The sequence below is a fragment of the Hakea prostrata genome, chromosome 9 (genome assembly GCF_041222555.1).
Source record: "Hakea prostrata isolate BN-2017 chromosome 9, UWA_Hpros_2, whole genome shotgun sequence".
Taxonomy (NCBI): domain Eukaryota; kingdom Viridiplantae; phylum Streptophyta; class Magnoliopsida; order Proteales; family Proteaceae; genus Hakea; species Hakea prostrata.
In genome coordinates, this window is record NC_142608.1 from 63,524,885 (window position 1) to 63,543,222 (window position 18,338).

Genomic DNA, 18,338 nt, shown 5'->3' on the forward strand with positions numbered 1-18,338 from the left:
CGTCTCTGCCGACGGCTCCGTTAGGGTTTTCGACCTGCGTGACAAAGAGCACTCCACCATCATCTACGAGAGCTCCAAGCCAGACACCCCTCTTGTTCGCCTTGGCTGGAAAATGATAAAGAAATTCTGAAAGTCAAAATAGAAAAGCTAAGTACTAAATTAACATTGTCGTTCTTCGTTGATACACCTAGAAATCAATCCAATCCAACCCCCACGAACAAGAATCAAGAAGAAGAAGACTAAGAAGCATAGATATTTTACATACGAAGTTGAAAAGTAGAATTTGCTACTTAAATACAGATAGACACATACATGGTGACATTGAAAATATCACGTCCAGAGAGCACCTACATCTCTGAGAAGAGGCACCAGATGTCCACTGAGATGAAGTGCTGTCAAATTCTCTAATCCTCCCAGTCTCTTCCTTCTTATGAACACAGCCGGTGTAGGCGAAGACTGAGGCGCAAGCCTTGAATCTCCTTCACCATCGCCGCCCTGACTAGTTTGAGTAGCGAGTGCTCCCAATTCGGTTTCTTCCAACTCGATGACGGGTGGGTGAACACCAAGAGTGAAAAGAAAATTCTTAGATCAGTTGCACATGAAGCAGAACCCGTTTTAATAAAAAAAAAACAATAAACTATATAAAAAAAAAAAAAAACACAAACCAAAACCAAAACAAAATAATTTTTTTTTTTGAGAGAGAAAAGAAAAAAAAAAAAAAAAAGGGAGGGGAAACAAAAAAGAGGAGGTGTGTTTAACTTTAAAAAAAAAAAGAAAAAAAAAAAGGTTTTTTTTATAAAAAAAAAAAAAAAAAAAAATAAAATAATTTATAGGAGTGGGGGGGCTCTTTTTTTTTTTTTAAGGGGTTTCCAACTACTGGGTAGGGCCCTGGCCTGTGTGGCCAACCCCCTTAGGATTGGATTTGATCCGGACCTTCAATTCCCTGTTTTGGCCTTTGTCACAAGCATTGGTCGACCGATTGGTCGATCGGGCCAGTCGACCAATCCACTCGACCAATGGGTGTCGTCTTTGGCAATTAGGTTGATTCTTGCTCTATTTAAGTCTAACCTCGAGTCCACTTCGTATTTGCTGCCTCCAAACCCTCTGGAACGAACCAAAGACCTCTCGCAAGTCATCTCTCTTGCATCCTTGGAGTTTTCTTGGCGGATCTTCGACGGAACTCTTCTTTTTGCATCAAAAGGTATGTCTACTCTCTCTTCTTCTCCTCCATCTTTGTTTTTCTTTCCTTTTTGAGTTGAGACAAGAGAAGAGATGCTGCATTCTCTCGTTGCAAACATCTCTCGAACATGTTCTCATGATCATCCTAAGGATTTAAGGCTAGAACAATGATCTTAACCATGATCATTGCAAGCTTTTGAAGGATTCATGATCAAACTATGATTTAATCTCTGTTAATCTTCTAATCTGAATTCCGATCTCTTTGGATCTTCTTTCATTGATCATGTTAGTGGTTAATAGTTGTGTTTTCTTTCCATGATCCATAATCCATAGAATTCTAGTTGTTCTCTTCTACCTTACTATGTGTTCTTCATGATGCATGATAGTACATATATGGTAGGTTTTATTTCCTTATTTAGATTTATGCTTCTAAGCCTTATTCCATGAAGACCTATGCATGTTTTCATGTTTTCATTACCGAAAGCAATGATCCATCCTCCTATAGTTCTTGTCCTTGTTTTCTATTTCAAAATTCATCAAGATCCATGTTTGATTTATTTATGGTAACTTTTTGTTTCCTAATTTGGATCTTGATACTTTGATTTGATTAGTGTTTTGAGGTCCCCTTTATGTTAGAATACTACGGATATAGTCTACCCCTTGATTAGTACCCTTTTGAACCACCAAATTCGGATTTCATATCTTAAAACTCGATTTTATAAGCTATCGCCGCATTGGTCGATCGATTGGTCGATCGACCACTCGACCAATCCACTCGACCAATGAGTACAAAGAACTCCCGTAATTGGTCTGCTTCGGATATTTTGATATATATTCTGCTAGGGATCTTTCCTAATATGTTGTATATACTTGTTTAGGACTTTCTTCTCAAGTTTGCCAAGATCTTACTTGATTTCTTAGGATCCTTTTGCGAGTTATAAAAGGTAAGGATGGTTATTTTCCTTAATTACATAGATAGCATGAATCTAGTTTCTATATTTGAATATCATTAATATGTTTCCTAAATTAGATTCTTACAATGATATACTACTGTTGCATAACTTTGATTACAGTAGCATTACTTATTCATATTGAATTGATTCATGTATGATTTACTTACCAATGTTATACAAGTGATTGTAATTACTGATTTCTTTCCATATATGGAGTTACCATATATGTGATGATATGAATTGATGCATGTGTATGCTTACGTATGGTTTGGAAAGGAGAGGTGTCCTTTTGACACTTCTGTCCTTGGACTACTACGGGAATATTATGGGATATTTCCGGAGATGCCCTCTGGACACCTTCCTAAACTGTTGGATGACATATCTAGGATTGTCTAGTAGTGTTTGGCTAGGATGTCCTGTTATGTCGACCCTAATCGGAGGGGGTATTGAGACCGAACGACCCGTGGTAGCAATGGGGATTCATGGGCGCTCAAGACCGGTAACCAACCCGTGAGAGGACAGGAATCACATTGTGGGGGCCATTTATTGGTAGGGTTGCATATGGTTAGACTTGGGCTCACGGGCGCTTAAGACCGGTAACCAACCCGTGAGAGGACGTGAGAGCTTCCCGTTTACCATATGTGGATGATCAATAGGGTTGATGAGTCCGTAGTCCGAGTTGGTCGGTGCCATAGGATACGCCGACTCTAGTGTGAAGGATACTGGAAAGAATCGTCGGGGACGAGGAATGGAAGTATCTCGGATCTGACTTGATGTAACCAAGTAGAAGACTTGCATTTGGCTAGGTTTTACCCCGACATGCGCCAAAGATTATACCAAATGGTTGTGAGAGAGTGTGTTGACTTAACCCCCTGCCAAGGTTTGTCCTGAGGGATGAAGGACCCATTACCAATCGGCTGCTCAAGACCGGTGAAATGATCCGTGAGAGAATCCAAGATATCTTAAATGGTTGAGGATGTGAGTGGACTTTCCTAAAGAAGTACGGTGCTATGACTTAAAGCATGTCTGCCAATAGAGACCAGCATACATAGAGTTAGATTCATTCATTCATTGATTGTCTCATATCATATTGCATTTATGATTGTTCTGGAATCCTGCCATTTATGTTATTATGGATTTTAACTGCCTTACTGAGTTTCTTTGAAACTCATTCCTTTATTGTACAATGTTGTTAGACTATCCTGCAGGTACTGAGTACTATGACGGTTCCTATGAGGAAGCGCAAGGCGAAGAGACATATCTCCAGGAAGGTGATTGCGGTTACCACAATTACTCTGAAGATCCCACGGGTGGTTATGCTCCGTACGATGCTTAGTCCGACCATTGAGTGGAAGCGTCCTTGTGCTATTTATGAGATCTACACCTACAAGGATGTCGTCTACAAAGTGGAGAATAATTTAGTTACCCAATGTACTTGCTACTGGGATTAGCTTTTATCTAGTTTATTCTTTAGAGCTACTTTTCCGCTGGATGTAAAGTGGGATTTTTGCTTCACTTTACTTATCTGTTTGATACTCTGATTATATCTATTATTCCGATTCATTTATGATTTTTTTTTTTTTTTTTTTTTTTTTTTTTTCTTTTCTTTTTCTTTTTTTATTTTTTTTTTTTTTTTTTTTTTTTTTGGGGGGGGGTGCCCCCCCCCCCCCGCCCTCCGCCCCCGCGCCCCCCCCCCCCCCGCCCGGGGCCGCCCGGGGGGGCCCCCCCTCCCCCCCCTTTCTCCCTTCCTCCCCCCCCCCCCCCCCCCCCCCCCCCCCCCCCCCCCCCCCCCCCCCCCCCCCCGGCCGGCCCCCCCTTTTTTTTTTTTTTTTTTTTTTTTTTGGTTTAAAAGAGTAATATTTATTTTTTTTATTCACTCTCCCCTTCTTTTTTTTTTTATTTTTTTTTTTTTTTTTTGGTCGTGCCGCCCCCCCCCCGCCGCCCCCCTAGCGTCCCCCCCCCCAAATAAAAAAACGGGGGAAGTCGACTCATTTTTTTTTTTTTTTGGGGCGGGCAGACCCCAACCGGGAAGCCATGCCGACAAGATTGGAAGTTGTGGCACTGTTTTTGTGGTTTGAAAATGCGAGCGTGCAACTTCAAATTTCCCATTCCACGAGAAACTGTAGTAGAGCCCACGCAGTCTCGAAACGTGTTTCAACTCAGCTTTTCCCGTCTCTAGTTACAATTTTGCTGAGGTCCTGCGTAATTAATGCGCAGGACCGTCAAGCGAGCCGTCCGATCTCACATCATCCTTCCATTAAAATAATGTAAACAACCTATTAAAGCAGCTTTTTGGGAACAATTCGGTCCAACGACGCTAAACCGGTTCTAGTTGGGCGGTTCGACTTTTTCTTTTGAGTTGTAGTATATGTTATAAATACGAACAGCACCATACAATTGTTTTATACCTTTAACAAAATACAATTGTATACGATATGATATGATTTCAAAATGCGCCACAAATACGTTTTCAAATTTGAATCACAAAAGCGTTTGTTTTCTACATCTCGTGTTTCATTTCAAAATCAAAAGCCCCAAATCCATTTTTCATGTTGCAGAGGAGAATTAGAAGAGGAAGACGAATTGGAAGGTTCCAGCGTTGTTGAAGAAGAAGTTGCGGAGGAGCATTTCCCAATTTGATAGGTTTACAGCGTTCTTGAAGAAGAAGAAGCAAACCTTAAAGCTTCAGCAGAAGAAGAAGAAGTAGGTTGAAGCAACGGCTTGAAGAAGACGAAGCCATAGTTTGGGTTCTCGTTCCAGCGTTCTGCTCTTAAAGAAGAAACACGAAATGGTGCCATTATTCTATCCTAAAATGCTCCTGGTTTACATTATTCACATCACTTCTTGCTCATTTTGTCATTTACCCTAATTTCAAGAGACGCTATGAAGGTGAAGAAGAAGAGGAAGACAACGATGGGAGTAAGGTTGGAATCGCTTCAGCAGAAGAAGAAGTAGCTTGAAGTAGTGGCTTGAAGAAGAAGAAGCCGTAGTTTGGGTTCTCGTTCTAGCGTTCTGCTCTTAAAGAAGAAACACGAAATGGTGCCATTATTCTCTCCTAAAATGCTCCTGGTTTACATTATTCACATCACTTCTTGCTCATTTGGTCATTTTCCCTAATTTCAGGAGACGCTGTGAAGGTGAAAAGAAGAGGAAGACAACGATGGGAGTAAGGTTGGAATCGAGCTATACACGGTTGAGTTTTCACTGAGTGGGGAGCTTCTGCTTTTGGACTCTGTGAAAGTAAGATTTACCGGTAGGTTTTCTGTAATGACATCTGATTTTTAATATTTCTGTTGAAATCATTATTTTATTATTTGCTTAAGTGTTGAATTTATAGCTTTCCATTCAGTTTCTGATTAGATTGGGTACAGATTTTTTGGCAAAGGTGATTGGATTTGTTCCCAAAGTCTGTTGTACAGGTTGGTTTTGTTGAACACAATAGCTTCACTCGGGCTTTTTCTTTTACAGAGAATACGCTGTTTCATATTTTTGGAAATTAATGACATTTCCATTTTTCCTAAACCTATGCATCTTCAAAGACAAACTTTGCATTTCATGATCTCCTTGATTAAAAAAAAAACAAAAAAAAAACCCTACTTGCCTTATCTGAATTTCGTATGTTGCTCAAATTCTATGGCATAGTCCATTTTGATTTCATCTCTCAAACTTGTGCTCTCAGTTGGATTTCTATGATATTGTTAAACAACCAAAACATAAGTGAGAAGAAAATTTGTTTGAAGCAGTTCCATTGTACAACAATAAGAGGTGAGTAATCAGCACCATTGTTTGTTTATTAATATGTTATACATCATTCGCCTGTTTCCTTCTTTTTAGTTGAGCCTATAACCTCCTAAAGCATGCTTTAACAGGTTGTCATATACTTGTTCAACATTTCAGGCTTTTGATATTTTATTTTTTCCCCATCATTAGTAATTCTTTCAGTGGTGATAGTAGTTGGTTGTAAGTAGAAAGCATTATCTATAACCAAAGTCATGGTTATATGCATAGTTTGTATAAACTTTCTAGAAGTAGTGGACAAGAAACAATATGGTTGGTTGTAGGTTTGTCCTAATGGTGGTAAAGAGTGTAATTACAGACATGCTCTTCCTCCTAGATATGTATTAAAATCTGAAATGCAAGTTTTGTTAGAGGAAGAGGCTGAGAGGCTGAGAAGGTATCGATTGAGGAAGAGATTAGAGAATCAAGTAGATGGAATATTATTTCTGCCACTAGTTCTATTGTTCTATCCTCTAATTTGGATTTTAGTAAACTAGTTCCAAGTAGTGTGATATTATGGTAGTAGTGTTCAAAACTATGGTTGAGCACTCCTTCTTTGAAACCTTACATTTTTTTGGTGTCTTTTGTAAGCTCCAAGGGCTCGAGTCATGTGAATGAAAAGTTGAAATGCGCTCTCAGATTATAAGCCTGACATTGTACTTTGAATTTGGAATTTGATTTCTACTTTCAGGTAAAATATGTTGGAGAACAGTGGGATAATACTTCTGTTGCTGTGGCTATTTGCTCTATCATGAGCGCAGTATTATCTGACAGAAGCTTCGTTCTTTTTACAATTGAAATATTTATCGTTTCTAATTTGTTGGTTTCCTATGACATGTTCTTTGCATTTAATATGGTGCTGTTTTAGCATTGGCTTATTAAAACATTTCGTCCATGTTTAAATTAAATGGTTTCATGCACAGTCAATAAATAATTTTCTTATAATAATTGGAGCTTTATGTTAAATCCAAAGTTGGTCAGGCCTATGTGGCTGTAGGGGCCATTCCATATGATATTTATAATCTGATTCTATGGTTTGTACAGACTTGTGGTGGGGAATGATTTTTGAATTAAAAATATAAGTTCCTATAAGCATGTATGGATTAGTATTTTGTGACTTGTGGTGGGGAAGGGAGGCATTATATTATCTGTATCATTGCACTGATTTAAGGATATTGGTTCAAGACTTTCGATGATGTTTGGCAGTATGTATTGTTTGATCAAATTTGTTTTGTTTTATTTTGACATACTTGATCATCAAACTTTGACTTAAGAAAGGGGTTAGTATTGTAGATCTCCATATTTGAGTCACCGTTGTGCTTGATGAGTTGTCAATTTGGTGCAGTTGTGTTATCCTTTGTTTAAATCATGGGCAGATGCAATTGTGAAGAGCAGTCTCCATGTTAATGAAGCAACCCACTCCATTATGCTACTGCGGGCAAGGCAGGATGTTGCTGCTGACTTCAAACACAACAAAAAATCTTGGTTGCTGATTTTATAGGTGCCCAAATGGTGAAAAGCATCCACATTCTTTTCTTTGGGTAGATAAGATGTGTGGTAGTGAAGCAACAGCAACGTATGTACATTCTAGAGCTTCAATGTCATATGACAGTGTGAATAGTAAGAAGGAAGTGAGATCGCCAATAATATATGACGACCCACTAGGCAATCAGCTGAATTTCGGTGCTGCATGGCGAGCCCCTACTCATCAAGTGCACAATCAATCAGTGTTGGCCCGAATTACAATGTTGTATCATATAGTATTATTCTTATGTGTTTGGGTTTTTTCAGTTTCTTGTTATGTACTTTATTCAACAAACATGTAAAGGCTGTACTTTTGTGTCAGTACTGTAAGCTAGACAAGAGGACAATGGTCAAGTGGTTGGGTATTACATATTTATTGTTATGTACTCTATCCAGTTTAGACATACAAGAATTAAATTTTGCTAGACAACCACTGTCCTTAATGTAAGGCACCAATTTTAGTGTCAATCGGATATAAGGCTCATTCTACTTGTTTGTTGATTCCTTTATTTGGTTGTTCCTTACTGTATGGAAGCTTACGAACATTGAGAGGATACAGGCTAATGGCTACTGAAAGTCATCATATCACACTAATGGGTCCAACTGATAGTGAGGTTGCAGATGATTTATTTTGATCGATCTACCTTGTGACAGCAAGAGTGAGCTGTAGTTTATTTGGTTGTTCCTTACTGTGGAAGATTACTAACATTGAGAGGATACAGGCTAATGGCTACTGATAGTCATCATATCACACTAATGGGTCCAACTGATAGTGAGGTTGCAGATGATTTATTTTGATCGATCGACCTTGTGACAGCAAGAGTGAGCTGTAGTTCAGGTGACTTTAGGAGCTTAGGCAATCTCGTTCTTGGAAGGTCTTATCACATAATCTAGTATTGTTCTTATGTGTTTGGGTTATTTTGTTTTCTTGTGTTGAGAAGAATTCCTTGAGATCCCTCTACAGTCACCTTTACCATGCTTCTGTACCCCAGCAAAAAAAGTCTTGTGCTCCTGCTTTGTCCATGGAACTCCTAACCACCCATAACCCCCAACAACAAAAGAATTAAAATAGAAAAAAAATTTCCATGACATAGACAGAGAACTGTTTGAGGAAGATGAGTTTAGGAAGATGGCAATCATTTCATGAGACCTATAGTGTACACATTTACTATTCATTCATATGCTCAGTCAATTTGAGCAACCAACCACTGTAATGCTCACTGAAATTTTAAAATAAAGAGTTACATTCATTGTGACCAAGGAAACATATGTCCCTCATTGTTTTATTCAAACTAGTACCACCATCCATATACAAATTCAATGTGCATTAAAAAAATGTGAAGTATAGTCGCTCATGTATGAGTGCAACATTCTATTCCTAACCAACCGCACATGATCGGAACGCTGACAACATTCTATTCCAATCATGAGTGGTGGGCCTTGTAATGTGAAACCCGGCCCTAACTTTAACCCGGATACTCTTTGATTGTAGGTCCGAAGACCCAAAGTAGAAGTGAAAGTCAACTATGGGCCATATTGGTAGAAGATACAGTGTTCGACTCTGAACCTATGGAGATTGAAGATGATGCCCCATACTTGAAGACAGTGTTGGATATAGAGAAGAGACTGCACCTTGATGAAGAGAAGATTAGTTGATGACCTTAGAGCTTGGTGGGATATGATTTAAAGCCATTTTTCCATGCTAGGTATGTTATAGAATATGTGTTTAAAGTTTCGTTTGATTCCGAGTAGTGGAAGACCCTCAAATCCCTGTCTTTGGCTTTGTTGACAGCCTGGGTCGAGTGCTTGGGTCGACTGGACCATGCTACCCACCAATCGACCCCAGAGATGCTGAACTCGAACAGAATCTTCTGTTTTGAGTATCTTTGCTATATATACCCCATGACTTCATGATTTTAGTATCCCTAGCCTCCATAACACTTAGAGAACAAAGGGAAACCATCTCCAAGCCTCCAAGAGTGAAGAAGAAGATCCAACCTTGCAAACTTGCAAGTTCTCTCTCTTGTTCTTCAATTAAAGGTTAGTATTCAATCTTTTGTATTATTGATTCATTCTTTCTATGATCACTCTCATCTTTGAACTGAGATTATGATGAAGATGCTACAACCTTGTAGTCATATCTTTATAATCTCTTTTCATTCTCTTGTGCTATGATCATCTCATTCATTCTTAACTTGATTCTTATGATTTATTCTTAAACTATGATAATATTCCTATTTTGATTCATTCTAGCATTATAGATGCTTCTCTATGATTATTCATACCTCTAATCTACTTTGTTCTTGTACTAGAATGAGATCTAATCATCTCTAGTTCATCTCTTTCATTCATAGCATGTTTCCAATGACAACTATGATTTTTACCAAAATAGAAACTATGATTTTAAATTAGTAAGTAATGGTTTTAATGGTGGTTTGATGTCTAAATTATGCTTTTCAGTCTTAGACTACTGTGTTAGACATTCTCTCCAAGTTTCATCGCGTTCTGGTTTGTGTAGCATAGGTTTCGGATCAAGATTCTCTTTTTATTTTCGGATTTGCTCTTGGGCAAATTGTTTGGGTCGACTGTAGCACTCAACCCAGCCAATCAACCCGCAAGAACATAATCTGTTTTCTTCGTCCGATTCGATTCGATTCATGCTTATTCTTTTAGGACTACTTCCTAATGATTGTGTGATGCTATTCTAGGGTTTATTTGCTAACTTTGGATTCATCCTCTTGTCCGTCCGGAATACATTCGAATCTATTTAAGGTAAGGAAAGTTGTTACCATATTAACATAGATTGCATAGATTTAGTTTCTAATTTGGGAACTACTTAGATTTGCTACTGTTATGTTAGTTTCTATTATGATATGAATGCTGCAAGTACATTAGAATCTTATTTCCTTATTTACTTTATGTACTTGATTATGTATGAATACTTACTCATGTATGTTTCTTATTTATTTAATCTTGTCTTATTATACTCTTTCATATGATGAGATATCTGTCGTGGATGATATGACTGAATTATGATTTTGATTGTTTAGGTATGATTTGGGATTGGGGAATGTCCTTTTGACATTTATGTCCTTGGACCTCATTCAGAGTAGTATGGGATATTTCCAATGTTGCCCTTTGACACTTTCCCGGATTACTGGTTTTCATACCTAGGACTTGTCTAGCAGTGTTTGGCTAGGTTACACCCTTGTGATATCAGACCCGATTCGGAAGGGTATTGAGACCGAACGACCCGTGGTAGCAATGGGGATTCATGGGTGCTCAAGACCGGTGAGTTATATTCGTGAGGGGACATAAATCACATTGTGGGGGCCATTTATGGGTAGAGTTGCATATGGATAGACTTGGGCTCATGGGCGTTCAAGACCGGTAACCAACCCGTGAGAGGACATGAGAGCTTCTCGTTTACTATATGTGGATGACCTATAGGGTTTATGAGTCCGTATTTGAGAGAGTCGGATACGCTGACTCTAGTGTGAAGGATACCGGAAAGTATCCCGAGAGGGGAGGAATGGACGTATCTGGATCTGAGTTGATGTAACTAAGTAGAAGACTTGCATTGGGCTAGGCTTTACCTTGACATGCGCCAATACTTAGACCAAACGGTGATGTGAGAGAGAAGTGACTTAACCCCTAGCCATGGATTGTCCGAGATGGATGAAGGACCCTTTGCCAACCGATGATGTGTGATTGAGACCTACCCAAAGAAGTATGGTGCTATGGCTTAAAGCATGTCTGCCTATAGAGACCAGCATACATAGAGTTAGACTCATACATGCATTGTTGTCTCATATCATATCACTTTATGCTTTGTTGTGATACTATGTTATTTATGCTATTATGGAATAACTTGCCTTGCTGAGTTTCTTTTGAAACTCACTCCTTTTTGTACAATATCTTTCGTTAGATTATTCTATAGGTTTTGATGGCTATGAAGCGGAATATGAGGAAGCACAAGATGAAGAAGCGTACCATACGCAAAGTGTTGGCGATTACGAAGACTACTGTGAGGATCCCTCGAGTGGTCTCTCTTGTTACCAGGATTAGCCCTACTGTGGAGTGGGAGCGTTTGAGCGTAATCGATGAAGTCTATGTTTATGAGGACATCCATTATAAAGTAGAAAAGACTCTAGTTTAGTTAGATTATATCTTTCTTTCTTGTCTTTAGAATCAGTTGTAATCCCATTTGATTTTCGAACTACATTCCACTGTACTCGTGGAGTGAGATTCCGCCTCACTCTACTTTTGATTTATATATCTATTGGTATCTTTTCCGCACTCTGATGATTATCTCGTTACTTTACTTTGATTCATTTGAATAATATTGTTAACATTGATTTAGTCTTGATCTTCATTATATTGTTGTGAATGTGGGAGGTTGATTTTACTAACTACTAGATCTTGTGGACTGTGGATCACACACTCGGGTATGCCAGATAGGGTACCGGCTAGGTGGATGTGACATGTAACCCACCTACTTCCTATATAATCAAAAAACAAATATTATAAGAATCACTCTTAAATTAAAAAAAATGAGCAATACGGAAAGAGATCCGTACATGCATATAGCTTTTTTGATCAATGATCAGCACCCTAACCAATATGCACTGAATTTTGGGAGGAAGGTATATGTTGTATAATCCAACAACAAATAGGTAAGAATAACTTTGAAATATAAATAAATGAGCAATACAAAAAGAGATCCCTACATGCATTTACCTTAGTTGAAGAATGATCAGTAGTTACACCATTTTGTACTGAATTTTGGGAGGAAGGTACATGTTGTATAATTCAACAACAAACAGGCCTAAGATTAATTGTGAAATGGGGTAAAATAGATGTACAATACAAAAGGTGTGTAAATGCATTTACTTGAGTTGACCATGTATTAAAACCCTCAAACATTGACAAATAATCAAACTCTGGCAAGGTTACGTCAATGGAGCCCTGTCCTTCCACTAGCCTGACAAACCTCTTCTTTTGTGTTTTTTCATGCTAGGGCTTCATTCTTTTTCCTGATCCCCTTTTGTGAGACTCTTTTGGTTTTAACTGTAAATTTCGGTAGGCTTCACCATTTTCTTCCGAGGGATGCTCAGTAGGTTGCACAACGTCTACATCTTCGAGCTCTTTGAGAATCCCATTTACATGCTTACATAGTATGTTATAACCAACTTCCGTTTCACAGGCTTGGTTAATGACTTTCAAACATGTTGGAGTAATCAGCCTACTTCGCTATAAGCAACTTAATTTCCCATCAACGTCATTCCTTGCCTCCCCTTCTCTTCCTGTTCTAACAAGTAGTGTTGATTCTCGGACTGATCTTCTCCATCTCATCATAAAATATTTGTTCGGGATGCACATGAGTTGGTGAAAATTGAGCACCCTTAAGATATGGACACAAAGGATCCCAGCAGTCTCAAATTTCTTACAACTACATGTTAGGCTTTCTTCTACTGTATTACGCAATACTGTGTATGCCTTACCTGTATAGGAACCTGTAAAATCCGGCCTTATCCTAACCCTGACTCGGCCCGAATTTTATACTATTGCAGGTCCGAAGACCCGATGTGGTGGTAGAAGAGACCTGTGGGCCCTCTTAGTGGATGATTCGATACTTGATGCTGAGCCTATGGACATTGACAATGATGCCCCTCACTTGAGCACATTGTCAGTATTGGGTGAAAATCTGCACATCGATGAAGATTGAATTAGTTGAAGCACTTCCCGGAATCCCATGATCAATCCAAAGGTATTCTGAAACTAGACTTGTTGATTGACTTGTAGGAGAAAACCCCGCTCGATTTGACCCTGTATAGCCTTCCGAATCCACTCTTGAAGTTGCTGTCATAGCTTGGTCGAGTGCTTGGTTGACTGACAATCGACCAGCCAGTCGACCAAGAGTAATGGAATTCGATTTTGCACTAAATCTCTTCCCATTTTGCCCCTACCTTTTTGGAACTCGTGAATGAGGACCTAAACTAATCATTGGCACTCCAGAGCTCGAGGTTGGACACTCTCTTGGGCTATTCCTTGATGTTTGGGAAGATCTTTGACTCCAATCATTATTGTATACACTAATCATCAACTCAAGGTATGATTTCTTCTATTCCTCTTCTAATCTATCCATTTTCTATCAATAAATGATCATTGAAACCATGGTTGAAGTGCTGCAACCTTGCAAACACTTAACCATGGGTTTCCCCCTTTCAATTCCTTAATCCTTCCCCATTTTTACTATGCTATGATTCAAATGAGATTAATTGCACTCCATCACTTTGATTCTATTCGATCTAACCTATTTGATTCAAATCTGATATGTAGATGCATGATAAGCTTAGACTATAATGAAATTAGGATTCTAGCTTGATTCTTAACACTCATTTGATTGATTCTTATCATCCTTTTCAATTTCTATAAATTCCAATTTAATTCTTGCTAAGTATCATATAGAACCTAAAATTCGATTTGGGTATTTTTGATTGAACCGTTGGATCATCATGAAAATTAGTGTGTAGTATCCTCTTACTGTTATAAACATGCCCTCCAAATTTCATGACGATCGGAGCACCGAAAGGGCAGTTTCCGATCAAGTTTCCATTGATGTCCTGAAGATAACAAGTCTTGGTCAACTGACAGTCGACCAAGCCAGTCAACCAAGAGTTGTTAAGGCCCTGCACTCAGCCAATTTGATCCGTTTGAACCCCAATTCAATTGCTTTCTTCTCTGACATTAATTGTATGATTATCTAGGGTATCAACACTAATTTTGGGACCATATTTGGTAATCATTGAATCTATTTACAACTTGATTAAGGTAAGGACAGTCGTTAACTCAAGTATGTTAATTATACCAACATGCTTACATTATGGGAACTTAATGGTTATGTTCATATCAGTAATCCTTTACTATACATGATTGTTAAGTGTTTTTTTTATCAGTAATAGAATGTATATATCATTTAGAATATCATGTTCAGTTTTACTTTATGATTCATGTATGATCAATCATGTTATGATATGTATTTGTTTATATGAGATTGAGATTGTGATTGACTACGTATGACTTGGGATTGGGAGGTGTCCTTTCGACACTTCTGTCCTTGGACATCAGAGGGAGTAGTATGGGATATTCCCCGAAGGTGTCCATCGACGCTTTCCCGGGTTATTGGATGACATGTATAGGATTGTCTAGGTGTATAGTTAGGATATTTCCTTGTCGTATTAGACCCAAATCGGAAGGGTATTGAGACCAAACGACCCGTGGTAGAGTATGGTTGAAGGGCGCTCAAGACCGGTATCCACTCCGTGAGAGGACTTGAACTATATTGCGGATACCCGAAAGGGGCCATTTATTGGTAGGGTTGCATATGGATAGACTTGGGCTCACAGGCGCTCAAGACCGGTAACCAACCCGTGAGAGGATGTGAGAGCTTCCCGTTTACTATATGTGGATGACCAATAGGGTTGATGAGTCCGTAATCCGGGATTACGCTGACTTTAGTGTGAAGGATACCAGAAAGGATCGCCGGGGGCGAGGAATGGACGTATCTAGATCTGACATGATATGACTGAGTAGATGACTTGCATTGGGCTAGGCTTTACTGTGACATGCGCCAGTACTTATACCAAACGCTGATGTGAGAGAGTGGTGACTAAATCCCCCAACCATGGTTTGAGATGACTTTATCGAACTTCCCCGGGCAGACCCAAGATATCTTATGATTGAGGGGGAGTGAATGACGACCCAAAGAAGTATGGTGCCATGACTTAAAGCATGTCTACCTTAGAGACTAGCATACTTAAGATTAGAATCATATTCCATCATTGTCTCATATCATATTGCATCATATTTTGACTTGTGTTGGGTGAACTGTGGATTATAAAACGACTTGCCTTGCTGAGTTCTTTTGAACTCATTCCTTTTGTGCAATTTGTTAGATTATACTGCACGTACAGAAGACCTTGATGGCACGTCCTATGACCCGAGCTATGATCCCGCATACTACCCTTCGGGTGATGGCTACGCGGAGAGTCAGGATTGCTATACCAAGGAGGATTATAGTGCATACCAGGGTTAGCCCCACATTAATGAGGGAGCGGCCACATTGGGTTTACTTCATCCATACTTTTGAAGAGGATATCATTAGGATAGAGGAAACCTATATGTAGGCCCCATTTCCCTGGATGACTATAATCATTTGGATATTCTCTCTCTAGTTCCTATGGATTTGTTCATAACACTGGTTGTAACTTAACTTGATTTACCACTGTTCCGCTGATTGTGAAGGAGTGACTTCTGATCACTCTTTCTCTTTGAGATTTTGTTACTTAGAAGTTGTTACTTAATGTTTCCGCACTCTGATTAATTACCCTTTTCTCATTCATTTGATCTATTTATGGTTTACTTTATACATTGATTATATTGTTCATGATTATGTTATCGTGTATGTGGGAGGCATGGCCCTCGATCTGGATCTTCGGGTTGTGGATCACATCCCGGGTATGCCAGATAGGATACCATCTGGGTGGATGTGACAGAACCAGTCACATCTGCCTTCAAAATCACATATTCAACATAATTACTTCAGACATTCTGGCTGTTGATACCGTGACTATCCACCAATTCAAACTCGTTCAAAAATTGTTTGAATACAGTTGGATTATATAACTGGTAAGCTTGAATCAACATAGGTTTAAACCTATGTGCACCTCCAAGAACCTCATTTCGTGCATCAAATTCTTTTTTCATTTCATTTGCACGTTTTGCCTCCACAACATCCTTGAAATGTCTCATAAACCTTACAAGATCTAGTTTGCATCCAAAACATTGTTTCAAATCAGCATTCAAACTTTTAGCCAACTGTGTGCTCCTCACACCTAGTGTGAAACAGTCCTTCATGTAACAACAAGCCCATTTTTTCCTTATTTCATATGTTCTATCTAGCCAACCAGTGTTTACAACCCCATGATTTTCTCTTAAATTCCTCCATGCATATTCAAATTCCTCAACTTCTGTATAATTGTAGATGCATTTGTACAAAATTCTGGAGAATTTTGACTTCTCACTCATCAAATATCCATGTTGTTTCTTTGCATTTTGCCAGAGATGCCAAGTGCACAATGCATGGAGTGTATTAGGTGCAACCTCAGTTAGTGCCTTTAACATTGCAGCGTCCTGGTCAATGAAAATTGTCTTTGGCTTCTTGTCACCATTAACTCCAAAGAAAGTTTGAAATAACCATTCAAATGACTCAATTGTCTCATCATAAAGCAAGGCAGCTCCAAAGATAACCACAGTCCTATGATGATTAAATCCCACAAACACAGCCAACGGTCTATTTTCTTTGTTTGTGCAGAAAGTAGTATCAAACACACCTACATCACCAAATAGTTGATAATCACATTGCATCTGTGGATCAGCCCAAAATACATTTGTCAACTTATCCTCTTTGTCCATCTGTATAGAATACACAAATGCAAGGTTTAAATTTCGTTGATTGTCTAGATATAACATCAAGCTCCCGGCATCCCCATATGCCAAATCACGTTGCCGTTTGCTATTCAAATAATTTTGCAAGTCTTTCTTTGTGAAACCTAGATTTCCATTGCCCCATGCTTGCAAACCCATCAAATTATATGTCAATCTGGTCCCCACTCCATTTCTATCTGCCATTTCTATTTCTGTGGCTTGGGTAGTTGATATTGCACTCTGGGAGTGCAACAAATGTGCAACTTCTTCAATCTGAAGAGCATGGTTGTGTTCCTCACAAAATTTATCTACTAGTAATCGTCCATCATTATCTCTTTTGACAATCAACCTTGCTAAACAACTAGTTCTAGTCTCAGGACGTTGTCCTTTGACTTCTACTTGTTTCTCTCTTCGATGTCCTTCTTTACCACACACGTAACACCATTGCACGATGATAGTCTTATCTATACTGCACCTGTGCAAATAATTTTTCCTAATGCTGAACCCAATCATACGTGCATACTTGTTATAACTGTCATATGCTTCTTCAAAAGATGTAAATTCCATGCCTATTCGAGGTGTCACATTGGCATCCATGTCCACCAATGTTGACAATTCACTAGAAAGACACATTTACAAAACTTAGTTATGAAAAACAGCTAACATTATTCAAAATCAAAGATGAAGCCAACAAACATTATGAGATGTCAACAATTTAACACAAACTTCCCATAGCATTGGACTCATTCGTAATCAAATCGATGAGATAATAGGAACCTGGCATCCGATCACACATTGATCTAGTAGTAGGAATGTATACAAGCCTAAACATTTTGACAGCTTTGTCTTACAAGAACTCAAACAAGTTGTCCCATTCTACTGAATAAGCCTTTTCTGTTCCAATATAATCTCTCAGTTCTGGGTTTTTTATATGACTCATATCAAACTCAATCAAATGATCTCCTTCTTGCTTTCTATAACTAATCAAAATCTACTGTTGATCTCCTTCTAGTAAAATGTGAAGTATAGTCGCTCATGTTTACAACATGAATGCAGCAGAGTTATATACATTTGATTCAAAACAATTTACAAAAAAAAATACCAAACCTTAAACACAAACAACCAAAAGAGGGAACAGCATCGGAAAACATAGTCTGACGAACTGATACACACATATATCAACTGAACTTAATTACATATTAAAAAAAATATATGTTTTCACAACGCAGATACTCGTTAGAGGAAAAACCAGGAAAAAAAGGGATCTGACTCACCAAATGCACCCACTTGAATGGAGCTCAGCTGATGGACCTTAGTTGCACTATTGCGTTGCTTCAAATGTTGATGGCAAATGGAATATTCAGATTCGATTGGAGGGGTTTGAAGGGGTACTTCAACAAATCGTGAGGGAGAAAC

At 38.7% G+C, this 18,338-nt stretch overlaps 1 protein-coding gene across 1 annotated transcript; it reads right to left on the reverse strand.

Moving 5' to 3' along the window:
- Window positions 1–330: 330 nt before the first annotated feature.
- LOC149006069 (protein FAR1-RELATED SEQUENCE 5-like) lies at window positions 331–17,555 on the reverse strand. The gene is made up of 2 exons (XM_089136035.1): window positions 16,884–17,555; window positions 331–582 (listed from the first exon to the last, which is right to left on the reverse strand). The coding sequence occupies exons 1-2, from the start codon at window positions 17,553–17,555 to the stop codon at window positions 331–333; spliced, it is 924 nt and encodes a 307-aa protein (XP_088992161.1).
- Window positions 17,556–18,338: the final 783 nt, after the last annotated feature.